Source organism: Pundamilia nyererei, unplaced genomic scaffold (assembly GCF_000239375.1).
Source record: "Pundamilia nyererei isolate P.nyererei 1_Seehausen unplaced genomic scaffold, PunNye1.0 scaffold00135, whole genome shotgun sequence".
In the NCBI taxonomy this organism is placed as follows: domain Eukaryota; kingdom Metazoa; phylum Chordata; class Actinopteri; order Cichliformes; family Cichlidae; genus Pundamilia; species Pundamilia nyererei.
The window spans coordinates 479,411-492,722 of record NW_005187536.1 but is presented as its reverse complement, the minus strand read 5'-3'; the positions used below and the strand labels follow the sequence as shown (position 1 = coordinate 492,722).

The 13,312-nt window shown below is 45.3% G+C and overlaps 1 protein-coding gene across 1 annotated transcript in view; it reads left to right on the top strand.

The window, feature by feature from the left end:
• The window catches only part of LOC102199403 (partitioning defective 3 homolog B-like), a 213,201-nt gene that overhangs the window by 109,218 nt on the left and 90,671 nt on the right, over positions 1 to 13,312 (top strand). The window contains exons 15-17 of the mRNA XM_013913502.1: positions 1,430 to 1,535; positions 1,871 to 1,974; positions 5,736 to 5,780. Coding sequence (XP_013768956.1) covers positions 1,430 to 1,535; positions 1,871 to 1,974; positions 5,736 to 5,780 — 255 coding nt within the window. The remainder of the gene's footprint in view (positions 1 to 1,429; positions 1,536 to 1,870; positions 1,975 to 5,735; positions 5,781 to 13,312) is intronic.

Genomic DNA, 13,312 nt, shown 5'->3' with positions numbered 1-13,312 from the left:
TGTGTGTGTGTGTGTGTGTGTGTGTGTGTGTGTGTGTGTGTTTGACAGTTCAGCTGATTAAGGTGCTGGCAGGGAGGAGGAGAAGAAAAGGCTGAAAACTGAGTGGGAGATAAAATGATTTATGGGAGATCTGAGAGGAGAGATAAATGACAGCCAAAATATCAGATTGCAAGAAAGGCAGCAGAAGAAAAATAAAGCAGGTGATTAGTGTAGAAAGCGAGCGAGCGGGAGGGAGGGAGGGAGCTGAGAGGCTGCGATGCGTTCGGAGGCCGCCGCTTTCCTCTCCAGTTGCAAACGTCTCTGCTTTCAGTCGCACGTGTGCAGAGCGTATAAAGGACGCTCGGCGAGGACGGCGCTGTGTGGCAGCTATGCACTCTGAGAAGTGATGACTGTATGTAAATTACGCTCGAGCGGATCGTGTGTCTGTGCATCAAGTTGTCATACGCTCGTTTATCACTTCTGCACATCTGCACCAACTTTTGCTGTGGTTTATCTCTCTCTTTACTTTTTGCTCATCCAGCTGCTTATCTTTCCCTCCGCTTCCCTCTCGTCTCTCACTCGCTTTAGTTTTTATCCTTAAGACTTTCTGTCTGCGAAGCTTTTCGTGAGAATCGCTTTAACCCACTTTCTAATGTTCTCTCCTCACTAAAGGCGGGTTTTCTAAATATTTAGAGGAGACAACAATAGATCAGAGTAACACGTGTTTATTTGACGTGTTCCTCCACCCATTTTTTTGATTATTAAATAGTCCCCGCTAATGGCTTCAGATGTGATTGTGAAACTGCAGCTACATGCAGCTGCAAGCTGAGGTGGAAATCAGTGTCGGGACTTCCTCAAAACACTCTGGCAGCATAATTCACTTCCTTCTGCTTCCTCCTCGTGTGCCGTGTTTGAAAGCTGCATTTGTTATACTGTCGTCCTTACAGCAGACTCACAGTGCAGGCAGCTGCTTGGATGTTTTCTGCTGCATTGCTGTGCACCAATAATCATCTCTGTCTCATTAACAGACAGCAGAGCAGAAATTCAAAGTGTTGAATGTAAAAACTACACAAGCACCTCCCTGAAAATCTAAATAGCTTTTGTGATTGGCCTGTTTTTAAACGATTAGTAAGATAATCAATTATTATTATTATTGCCCCAATATGAGGAGTAATAGTCATATCTGACAAATATGTTTACCTGTAAACAAATACCCAAATAAGCGTAACAAAGAGAGAGAACCCAGGAAGGGGCATTGCATACGTTCCCATCCCGGCTGGCACTGCGTGAAACGCCGAGCCGTGACCACAGCAACACGGACGAGTCGGCTGTACGAAGATTCGTTTATTTATTTATGGCCTGATTCTAGAAAAGATGCTTGGTCTGTTTTCTCAGGCTGTCGCGTCACCACTGAGGTTTTTATTTTAAATCAGATTGATTTCTTTTCTAGTAACCAACGGGAGTTACTCTCACATGGATGAGGAAGAGGACGGGCTGCTGTATGGACACGACGCTGACTTCAGCAGCTCCAATCAAAACTCTTATCTCCAGGAAAGGTGAGTATTTGTCTTCTTCAGAGGTTTTTACAGACTTACTCTTTATCCGCATGTTGGTGTCACCATCACAAAAACATTCGCTGAACTGTTGCGCACATTATTATCTTTTAGCCGTTCCTAAAAAATAACATTATTGAGCATCAGTGTTTCCTCCTTAATGTAAGCTCATTGCTGCTAACGCCGCTGCAGTTATAATAATCGACGTGCGAATGTTGTCTGCACGAGGGTCAAACAACATAAAACGATTCCCTCCTGTGTTATTAGAACAACACAGGATGCAACTTCCACACAAATAAAATCAGGGCTCTGTTTGCCTTGTGTTTCATTTGTTTAAGGGAAAAGCCTCACGTCTCCAGCCCGGCTCAGCCCCAGTCTCCCACCCAGAACCAGAACCAGTGGCAGATCCAGCACGTCAAAGCCTCGAAGAGCATGGACCTGGGTACGACTCAGAACCAGCATCACACTGGTGGGGACATGATCTTTCCTCGTTGTGCGCTCTGCATGGTGGCTGCGTGCATCCTCACATACATTTAATATTCCTGCTGCATGACTGCTGCACCACCCATGCTCTCCACAGCCACATGCAGACTGACACCTGTCCCACTGCATGCAGGTGGGACCTCTGCAGAGTCACTGGCTGCAGCTTTGTGTTTGTCTTGTGTGCTTAATTACATCCTGTACTAAACAGAATCAGGTTCATGTTAAAGAATAAGCCGTATATGCTTTTACATTTCGGGGCCTTGGACTGAGAATAGTGTGATTTGGCTTCTAGGAGTGTGAAGCTGCAGCATCTTTGTGGTTGACCTGTGAACATCTGAGACTTCCAAACTTAAGAAAGCGAGAAACAAAGTGCTAACGCGATGCAGGCTTTAGCTGCAGCTTCATTATGTTTTTTTATTCATGCAAACAGTGTGAGGAAGGTGATGCTGTGAGCTCACATCTCCGTCACCTGTTGCTCTCTGATTCGAGGGTGTGGAGACATTTCAGCGACTGTTTAAAGTCAGCCGTAGAGATGCCGCGTCCGTGTGCGTGCTTACGCCTGTGCTTGTGCATACATCAGTGTAATGTGACAGCGGATGCAGCAGCACAACAAAAGCATATTGTTTCAAATGTCACTTCCCTCAGTCCTCCTCCTTCAGATGTGTGTGTGTGTGTGTGTGTGTGTGTGTGTGTGTGTGTGTGTGTGTGTGTGTGTGTGTGTGTGTGAATGAGACAAAGCAGAAGACTACTTGAGCTGCTCAGACGTCTGTTTCTACACGAGTAACAGACTGATGGTATGCACTACATGCCTGGACATCGCCTCCTTTGTGTTTTTGCAGCCTCGATCTTCATTAAATGCACGACAAATAAATAAGGATTTATTAACCGATTGCTTGAATGGCATGTTTCCATTGCCAAACCATCAGGCAGCCACAATAACAACATCATATTAAGAAACGCCTCCGTTTTTTTCCTGTACTGACAGCAAAAGAGCAAAATTCAGCTTCGCACAGAAGTGCTGCAGAGGGGAGGACCTTACATGTTTGGGATAAATGTTATCCCTCTAGGCTGGCCTGAAGTTCTGCTTGATCCCTCTCTGTTATGTTGCTATTCCCAGCATGCCCTGGGTCTCTGTAAAGTCCAGAAGAACATATTGCTCACACGTCACAAACAAGGCGAGAGCGCTGAAGCCGAGAAGATTGACATGGAAGAAAAATGGGCTAATTTTGGTGACACGTTATAATCTGGCTGTGACTCAGGGTGTAATGGAATTCATTAGGTATTATATTTACCTACAAATACTTAAAGATATTAGAATTAAGAAGTAAAGTATAAGTACTCAGTTTCCCTCTGGGACCAATAAAGTCTCTCTGATTCTGACGTAAGTTGATGTAACTTCCAGGTATTTTACAGGAAGTTTGTCCTGGCTCCGTCGTTATAAGGTCAGGGAGGCCTGGGAATTATTTTTGGTAGAGGAGCAGACACCATATCACACTTACTTTGCTAAATTAAAAGGTCAGTTCAATAATAAAACATCCATCATGCACATCAATGCTGTGAATATTAAATAAAGATGTAAAAATTCAAGGTTAATCCATCTATAACATGACCCCCTCCCTGCAAACTTCAGATGGAAGATTTTGTTTTGTTTTTCTGCAAAAATACCAAGAAATGTGCTGAAATTTACTTACAGTGTGATTATTTCTTTGTTTCCTGTCAAATCCTGAATTTTCACCCTGTTGTAAGAGTTCGTAGGTAAATGTAATGAGATTATAATCTCATGTAATAGAGGGGAATTACTGCCTTAGTCGTGTCGGCCTCATCTTTTGGTGATGGTTTCTGTGATAGCGCTTCGGGTGAGCTTCAGTGGTTTTGTAAAAGTTTATAAGCTGCGGCAGAAAAGCCGCATTTGTTATCGCACCAAACACAAACGAGGTCATAACCGCAGCCCAATATTAACCACAACCGCCTCGCCAGTTTACTCAGCTCTGCTAATTTGAGCATCAATTAGCAAATATGTCTCTGTCAGCACACGTGCCTTTGCATCGCTGTATGCAAATCAGGTTTCTCTCATTAGTACTGTAAGTAAAGTCTCAGGATCATATCGAGTCACGAGACGCGCGTGAGGACGGATTCCTGTTACGGAGCTCAAAAGGAGACGAATCGCGTGCACGGACACGCGCAAACGTCACCATGGCGATGAAAGATTTTTCACTTTGTATGCAATCATAGCTGGACGTGAAAAAAGTTTCTAGCTGAATTCTTTTTTAACTTTATTTATTAGAGGCGCTTTCAGCTTGGCACTATTTAATTAAAGTGATATTTCAAAATCAGGCAGTTTTGGATGTTTTACGGCTGCTGCTGCAGCAGCAAAGAGCACAGCAGCGCCTCGGCTAGATTTAAGTGTTCATTTGCAGGCGATTGTTAGGAAAGCTGAATGTATGTGAGTGCAGCAGGGCAGCTTAAGACTGAAGCAGGAAGTGTTTGCTGACGAAGCCTCTGAATGCTGCTCACTGAAGACTGCGTGGTTAGAGACGCTCAGGGGTCAGCGAATAATCCCGTCATTACACTTTTGCTCTTTTCACAACCTGTAAATGTAGTTTCATGTAAATAGTTCATGCAGTTGTGTTAATAAGTGCCACGAATGTGCTTTAGTGAGAACTCGTTATCTTCTTTCATATAACGACCACGTTCCCGTTAGGATCGACTTCATGCTTCTGTGTGTTTATATAAAAAAAGAGCAGGACGCCGTTTTCATCTATTAATTGGTGGGTCATTTTTATTTAATTTGTCCTGATTTCATTTTTCAGTCCAATTAAAAACTGAAGAATTATTTAAGATCAGTTGCAAATGATGAACGCCTCCCTCGCTCACCGCCGTCCCTGTCGCTCCATCTCTGACACCTTTCCTTCTCTGTGCAGTAAACTTTGTTGGCTTTCGCTCGCATCCTTTTCCCTGTGAATTCAACCAAAACTTCATTTCTTCAGCTTCGAAGGCTGAATTTGAGCTTTATAATCATTATAAAAGTAGGCGACCGGCCTCCTGTGTGTGTGGTAACACAACACCGTGTGCATCACATGCGTGATCCCCCCGCTGCCGGGGAATGCGGTGCAGATCGTGTCAGATGCAGGCAGTTTGGCGGCACGCTTCAGGCTTGGTTTTCATTAGAAAACTATTTGCTCAGAGAAGCCGTGTCACTGTGTTTGATGCAGCTCTGCTCATCAGCTTCTTGGCTTCAGAATAGAGGGAGAAAAAGCAAGAGGGGGACCGAGGCGGAGGCAGAAAGCGTAGGACGAATTAACAGCGAGAATGTTGATCAAAGGAGGGAAAGAAAGAGGAGCGACGGGCTGGATGGACGGGGTGTAACTGAAGAGAAAAGAAAACAGTGAAGTCGAGACGCGAGCGGCAAAAGGGCAGAAGGTGAAGGGACACATGGGGGTCAGAGGGAAGAAGACAGAAAGGGAGGGGAGATGACAAATGAAGTGAGAGCAAGGGAGGAAGGGAAATGACTTAGCAGTAGCAGCGAAGCTGACCCGACATCACAGGAAGCAGAGCGGCTGTCCCGCCGTCGTGTAAAATGAGACAGAAAACACAATATTGGTTTAAAGAGCGACGGTGAGAGCAAAGAGCGGCAACGTCAGAAAGTAGAAGTCCAGTAAAAACAAGCATTTTGGCGAGACAGGCGTGTTTGTATGTTAACATCAGTTTCTTGTGTTTCAGTGGCAGATGAGAACAACGTTGGATCCCTGGCCGGAAGCAATGCAGGTGAGCCAAACTCCCGAACACTCCTGTATGATCCGTGTCGCACACACATGCAACAGATTTCAGAAACCGTAAATTAGCCACAATAAATGAGAAACTGCGGTGTACACAGCAAACATATACATGCTGGACACTTTGAAGGTTTTTCTGGAGACAAATGGAAACAAAATTTGATAAAAAACCAAGAAAGAAGAGCAAGGCCTCACCTCACAGACGAGACCGATATAAGGGAGGAAGCAGTCATGTAATAGGAAAGCTGAAGTGCGGGCGGGCAGAGATGCACGATGCTTCAAAAGCTTTCACCACAGCGGCCGACGAGCGTGTTTTTAAAAGTTTTCATCGGAAACTTTTCTCTTTCTCTTGCCTTGAAGTCTCCATCATTACGTTTGCGGCCTCTTCAGCATTAAGAGCACTCGTCGTTGCACTCTGAGTCTGCCTTTATCCTCCTCACTCAGTCCAGCACTTCTCCCACTTCATACGTGCTGGTACAGACTTTAATTTGTTAGCTCCATAACAATAAGCATGAAAGACAAGTTATGGAAACAGAGATTTAACAGTCATTTTATTAGATTTGGACCATAATGAGATAAAGATGCCGTGTCTGTTCCTCTTTCCATCATTCTGGTAAAAAGATGAGGAAAACACACTTTTCCCTTCGGTTTCTCGTCTTTGGTTTGGAGCTGAGCGAGTGCCGGGTCCAGAAAATGCGAGTAAGCAGACGAGGAAAAAGGGCGTGATGAGGACTGAACGTAAAAATGCAAAGGTGTGGACTAAAGTCCCAAACAAAGCTCTGTCAGCTTAAATCAACAGTGTTGATGATTGTGGACTGTTACCAGGAGGGAAGACTCGAGTGTTAGTAATAGTGTTTATATTCTGGTACTCGCTGACTACGACTGACAGATTGTAATTCAGGATTAAACTGTGGCCAGATTTACTTGTTTGTGCTCGGTCAGTCTGTATTTTCTTCGCTCTGCTGCCAGTTTTGAAGGTCCTGCAGGATAATAATAATAACAATAGTGATGATAATGTGTGCTCTGTCCGGTAACTCAGGGATGTTTTCTTTACTGGACTCCTGGATATCTGACATGTCGTATACCTCACCTCATGGTTTCAGGCCTGTTGAATGTCCAGTAAAGACACTCGGACACTTTATCTGGTTGGTTTCCAGATTATTTTCCCACGGCCGTTTACACATTCCCCGTACCTGTTGCCTGTCAGTGTGTTTATAAGGCTGCACAGCCCAGAGCTGTTAAAGAGAGTGTGTGCCTGGCAAGCGCGACAGCCCACTTTCCTCTTCTTTAATCCAGTTTATAACTGAAATGCTTCCAGCAGCTCCACGATAGGCTGTCAGGACAGCTGCACGGACTTCGGAGGAGGGAGAGCGTGGAGTGGGATGGGGTGGGGTCCTGGGAAATGAGCAGTTTAAAGACAATGACTTCTGGGAATGTTGTTTACACTTCCAGCGATGGTCTTTCCCTCCACAAAGCCAAAGAAATCTCCGGACAACGACATCACACGTTCACCCACACGCGTGAAAGCTGTCGCCGTCATGGTGATAGTATTGTAATGGAAAGTCCCCATCATCCTGTGGAAAATGTGAACTTCATGTTATATTATAGTTCTGCTGAATTTGAGAGGCAAAGCGATGGAAATAGGCGACCGCGTTACAGACCGTGCGTGTGCATGTATGGAAACTTTCCCTTTAAAAGTGAGTGCGTGCACGTCTTTGTGGCTAAATGAAAATCCCACGTGTGGAGGCTGCAGATGAGCGAACGGTCTTCAGGAAAATTTTCAGAAATTCTTGCGATAAATAAACACAGAAAAGCCCCGCTTTCACATTCTGACAAATCGTGTCGGGGTTTGTGGTCAGACGTGTTTGACGTCTTTGTGGCGGCATTGAGAAATAGGAGCTCCGTCATTCTGGTAATGAATCAAACGAGCTGTGGAAGAGGAAACGCCGACAGAAGAGATGCTCCCAAGTAAACTCCACGAAGATTACTCGAGTCATTATTGGCTGCACTTGCATAATCAGAGCACATTAGCTCGTATGGTTCAGTAGTGCAGACTCATCCTTTAACCGCTGTGAGAAGGACGACGGAGTCAAACGCACAAACTGCTGACAGGACGTAAGCGGTTGCAGCTGTGCTCCGAGCCTCGGGTGATGAAGGCGGCCTCGAGCTGTGTTTGTGAGCCTGCATGCAACAGTGCACGAGAGCTGTTTCCATGTGAAAGTCAATTGTGGGGAATAAACAAGCTCCAGAATCGAGAACATTTCCATCCACGCGCACAAACGCCCTCAGTTGTTTCTCGAATATGCGCGAGTCCTTAATACAGATGCTTCCTTAAGAAGTGGGAAAGAAAAGGTCTCGTGTGTTTATACTCACTCGTGTGAGGGTTTTTTCCGCCTGCAGCAAACATGTCTTAAACTGCCAAATTTCTTGTATGCCTTTGTTGCAGTTTTATGTCTTTGTATTGCCGAGTTTTGCTTCCTCCACCCACCAGCAGCCCTCGCTCACTCACTTTCTTGCCAACGCCATTCAGGCTTAGAGGCTGGCAAACAGGCAGAGGAGCTTAGGACGGACAGCATCTCTCTGAAAGTGTGTGTGTGTCGGGGGCCAGAGTGATGCTGAGGGACCCCGGTGCAGTCCATTGTCTGAATCGCTCCCCGGTGAAACTTTGACTTTGACAGCAGTCGCACGCTGACAACACTTTGCCAATTTGCGTCTTCAGAGAGCCGCATCTCTCTGGATCCCCTTCTGTCTCCTTTGTCTCTTCCTTCCTCTCTTCCTTCCTTTGTTTCCAGTCTCTCTCCCAGACTTTGCTTTGGATTTAACCTGAAAGCCACCTTGTTAGGCTGATGTGGATTGATGGATTAATTTGTCGCAGAGAGAGCAGCTCAATTTGTGTCTCGTGTCAGCGTGGCTGCGTGCACGCGTGCAGATCGCGCTCGATGCCGCCTCGCATTAGCTCCTACCGGCTGTTATTAGAAGCAGTGACTGCTTTTCCATCATTCTGTGTTTTAACTGTCTTTGTGTGCACCCTTGGCTCTGCGCCCGTATACCTAATGACCTTTGACCCCTCTCCGTCTCCCCCAGTAAGCCAATAAAGGTAAGCAGTAATCGGGAGATGGTCAGAGCTGTCGCTTCTCGCTGGTTTGGCCATTCGTCCTTTCCAGGCTTTACAGGATGATAGCTGACGTGTGCTGCGCTGATGTTGTATGATGCATGAGACGCTGCACGTCGAGGTGGAGGCCAATGTTTAAGATTTCCATCTTTTAGCAAACCGAAGCGAGAATCTATGAGCCTCCACAGCTCGTGCATTAATGAGTGAAAAATAGATTCTCTTCTCCAAACAGCTCGTGCACATGGATCTCAGATGAAGGAGTCATTATCCTGCAGAAACGACACATTAGCTCTTGTTGGCAGCGAGGCCGGCGACCATCTGGTTTTTGGGGCGGTGCTCGTGGAAGTCCTCCGTGCTGCATATTTGCATTATCGTTTCTTTCGGTCAATTATTATAGCGTCGCCTTTCAGTCCAGCTGCATCTGCGTTAAGCTCTGTGGGAATCTGAAATAAATACTGAGACGTGAGATTGACGATGATGTCACGTGTTTGTACGGCTTACGATGCCCGTTCAATTATTACGGGCCCTGCGGGATCGGAAAACCTCATTTCGTCGGCCGGGATCTGTGAACTGCTCTGCACACATGTAATAAACAGGAAACGGTTGCTTACACAAACCAGACTGTTCCACACACACACACTCTTAGAGATGCTTCGTGTAGCCTGCACGCCTCACCCTTTAGATCATTTTATTTTGAGGAGGAATTTTTTATTAAGCGTGTGTCTTCTCTAACGCGCATGCTGGGGCCGGGTGGTATTTGTGCTGTGATGTAATGCTTTTCTCCCCCCGATGGGACAGTGGGAGAAGCTGGATATTGTCTTTTTCCATGGAAAAGTGGAGCACGGAAATGGAGCTGCGTTTCCTTATTGGAGCGTCCAAAGAGTGCTTGGGTTCATCAGAAGTTGGGGCTGTTGTTGGGTCTGCTGGCTTTGTTGCCGCTGCCTGCTGCTAAGCTGCTCCTTAGTGTAATTTTGACTTTGAAAGTAGCCCACTGCCTTCCTGCCAACAAAATAGCCTTGGGATAGCTTGGCATTCTCTGTCTTTGTGCTCTGTTTTTAATTTTTTATTTATATCTTTTTTGTTTTTCCTCTCTCTCTCCCGTTGTCACTTCCATCCTTCCTCTTTCATTCCCAGGCCTGCTGTCTTTCTTTCTTTCTTCTTTTCTCCTCTGTTTTTCTCTGCCAACCCCCACCTTCCTCCTCCTCCTCTGCCTCCAACCATTTTGATATTCTTGTCTTACTTGTGATCCCCCCCCACACACCCCCCTCGCTCTCTCTCACTCTCTAAAAGCAGCTTAATTCTATCATCTTACAGTTGGACAGCAGTAATTACATTTATGACACAAATCCTGCTACTCAAAGCAAAAAATGTTTGTGAGAGCTTGTGTGTGTGTTAGCTATATATCTTTATAAGTGATTGTGTGTGTGTGTGTGTGTGTGTGTGTGTGTGTTCCCTGATTACCCAGCCAAACACCACAAAGCTATTTATATAACTTCAGCTCATCCAACTACCGAGTGTTTTGCAAACAGTTTTTGGACTCGGAGGTCAGCCTGTGTTTTATTAGCTTCCTTGTTCCTGTTTTGCTTTTTGAATTTTAGCAAATAACACACGCTTTATTATATATATGCAGTTAAGTCCATACGTATTAGGACAGCAGCAGCATTTTTGTAGTCTTGTCTCTGTCCAGTCATTTCGGGACGTTTTCTCGTTGTTTCATTGTTTAAACACAGACGTGATCTGGAGCTGATCAGGTTGCTGGAACTTTCAGGATGAGGTCCAAAGAGGTGTTGATGCAAATGAACGAGGCCACCATCAACCTGAAAAACCACAATAAAAAAGTGGAAAAATCAACAATCTGCTGCATTCTTAAGCATCACCATCAAGTTTAATTGATCTCAATTCAATTCAGTTTTATTTACACGGCGCCAAATCACAGCAACAGTTGCCTTGGTGCACTTTATATGGAAGGTAGACCCTACAATTATACATACAGAGAAAAACCCAACAATCATACGACCCCCTACGAGCAAGCACTTTGGCGACAGTGGGAAGGAAGCCTAATCTTGAAAGTAGAGATAGTGTCTGTCTCCTGAATCCAAACTGGAAGCTGGTTCCACAGAAGAGGGGCTGAAAACTGAAGGCTCTGCCTCCCATTCTACTTTTAAATACTCTAGGAACAACAAGTAGGCCTGCAGAGCGAGAGCGAAGTGCTCTAATAGGGTGATATGGTACTACAAGGTCATTAAGATGAGATGGGGCCTGATTATTTAAGACCTTGTATGTGAGGAGCAGGATTTTGAATTCTGGATTTAACAGGAAGCCAAAACAGGAGAAATCTGCTCTCTTTCTAGTCCCTGTCAGGACTCTGGCTGCAGCATTTTGGATTAGCTGAAGGCTTTTCAGGGAGTTTTTAAGACTTCCTGATAATAATGAATCACAGTCGTCCAGCCTGGAAGTAATAAATGCATGAACTAGTTTTTCAGCGTCACTCTGAGACAGGATATTTCTAACTTTAGAGATGACCATAACATCTAGTTCTTTTACTGCATCTACTTAAAGTTATCAGGTGAAAGTGGTGCTGGGGGGTTTCTTCTGTCACGCAGCAGCTCAACAACTGAAAACTTGTATTTAAAATGATTTTGTTTGTTTGTTTTTCTTTGTTTAAAGGCAGAGTACACGTAGCTTCAGCCCGTTAGCTGCAGCACACGGTCCTGTTGAGCTTCTGGAAGTCATAAACTATGTAATCATACTGTCAAAACAAATACAGATGCTTCTGTCGCAGCGTTACAGTTACACAGCTAACACCCTGTCATACTCCACGGCATATATGAAAATGCAAATCGAGAAAAACGAGTCACCCGATGTAAATAAGATTTGGGAGTTCAGCAGGGACTAATGAGCTGAGATGGTAAATCATGTGCTAAATGCTAACAGCACATAAAACTTTTCATAGTTTCGGTGTCGTAACAAAAGGTTGTTGGACCACAGCTGGAAGGGAACTGGTCTGTCTGCAGAGTAGACACTGACTGGGTTATATTTGCTTTTCTTAAACTGGTTCTAGTGGTTTTTTGTAGTTCACAAGGAAAAGCATGTTTTGCTGATGGCTCACGTAAATCTAGTGTTTCTCATTAAAAAAGTTGAGTTTCAGTCTCAGTTTTATGACTTTTGTTGGAACATTATTGTTTAATTGTTTCATCGGTTCAGCTGTTCGGCTGTCGCTCCTGGGTTGCTCCAGTCTGGAGTAATCACCTGGCGCTGTGGTGATTCAGTGTGCCTCTGAATGTCATGTGGGCAGTGTTTATGGATGTGAGTCTGACATGTTGTGGCCTTTGCCCGTCTCCTCTCTGAGCGGACCACTTACATTATGCATGTGCACACGTTCATTGTGAGTTATTACTCGTTGTGTGTTTGTGTGCGTTTGGTTAATGGTTGTTTAAATAGATGTGGAAGTCGCCTCCTCAGTCCTCGGTCATCTCCTGTGCAGTGAGCACGCGCGTGTGCACGCAAACAGCAGCAGCGTGTATAGGGAATCATTAGCTAAAGTGATGCAAGTTTAGCTATCATGAATCACAGTGGCATCATATCGACAGGCCACGGCCAGCAAGGAATCCGAAGTGTGTGTGTGTGCATGTAAGGATTACCAGTATTTTGAGCTGGCAGCTAGCCCAGCCTTCCTCCCTTCTTCCTCATTTTTCTCTGTCCTCCTCTCTGCCACCGGGGTTTCCCATGATGATATCCTCTGGAGGAAACTTAATTTGCTCCCTCCCAGTCATCTTTCCTCCTCCCCATCTTGTGTCTTCTCTGTTTTAGGTGGCACAGAGTGACACTTGCATTACCTCTTCTCCCTCTTTTGTTTAATAAACAGCAATCCTCTGAAGTGGTGGAGACATCACAGCGGGGCCCGAGGCTGAACCCGGTCCGGATGCTTTTAACTTGGGTTTGTGCAGCACATAGCAGCAGTTGCTAGGTTGCCTGCAAAACACCAAGAGTGCAAGCTTTGCTGTTTCTCCAAATGTAGACTTTGTGTGCTTGAAACGTGAGGCTCTAACACACATCTGATGTCTCTCTCCCTCCTATGAATACTTGTCTTCTCATCCATCGTTCTCCTCTTCATCATGCTTCCTGCTAGATCCCTCCCTCCCTCAGTAATATCTCTCACAGCATACTCGTGATGATGGATGGAGATCTCGGGACGGTGAAGCAGACTTCCCATCCATCACAGACTCAACAACAGGATAGTTAACTGCATCGCTTTTTTTATTGGCACTTCTCTCTGGAGTTCAGCCGTAGCCTGGCGGGTCTGGCTTTGGTCCTCGTGTCTCCTTCAGGGTTTTAATCTGATCACAGAAAGGTGCAGCAGCGATAAAGCTTTTTTCGATCGCCACACCTGGGCAAAGGTGTCTCTTTCCTAC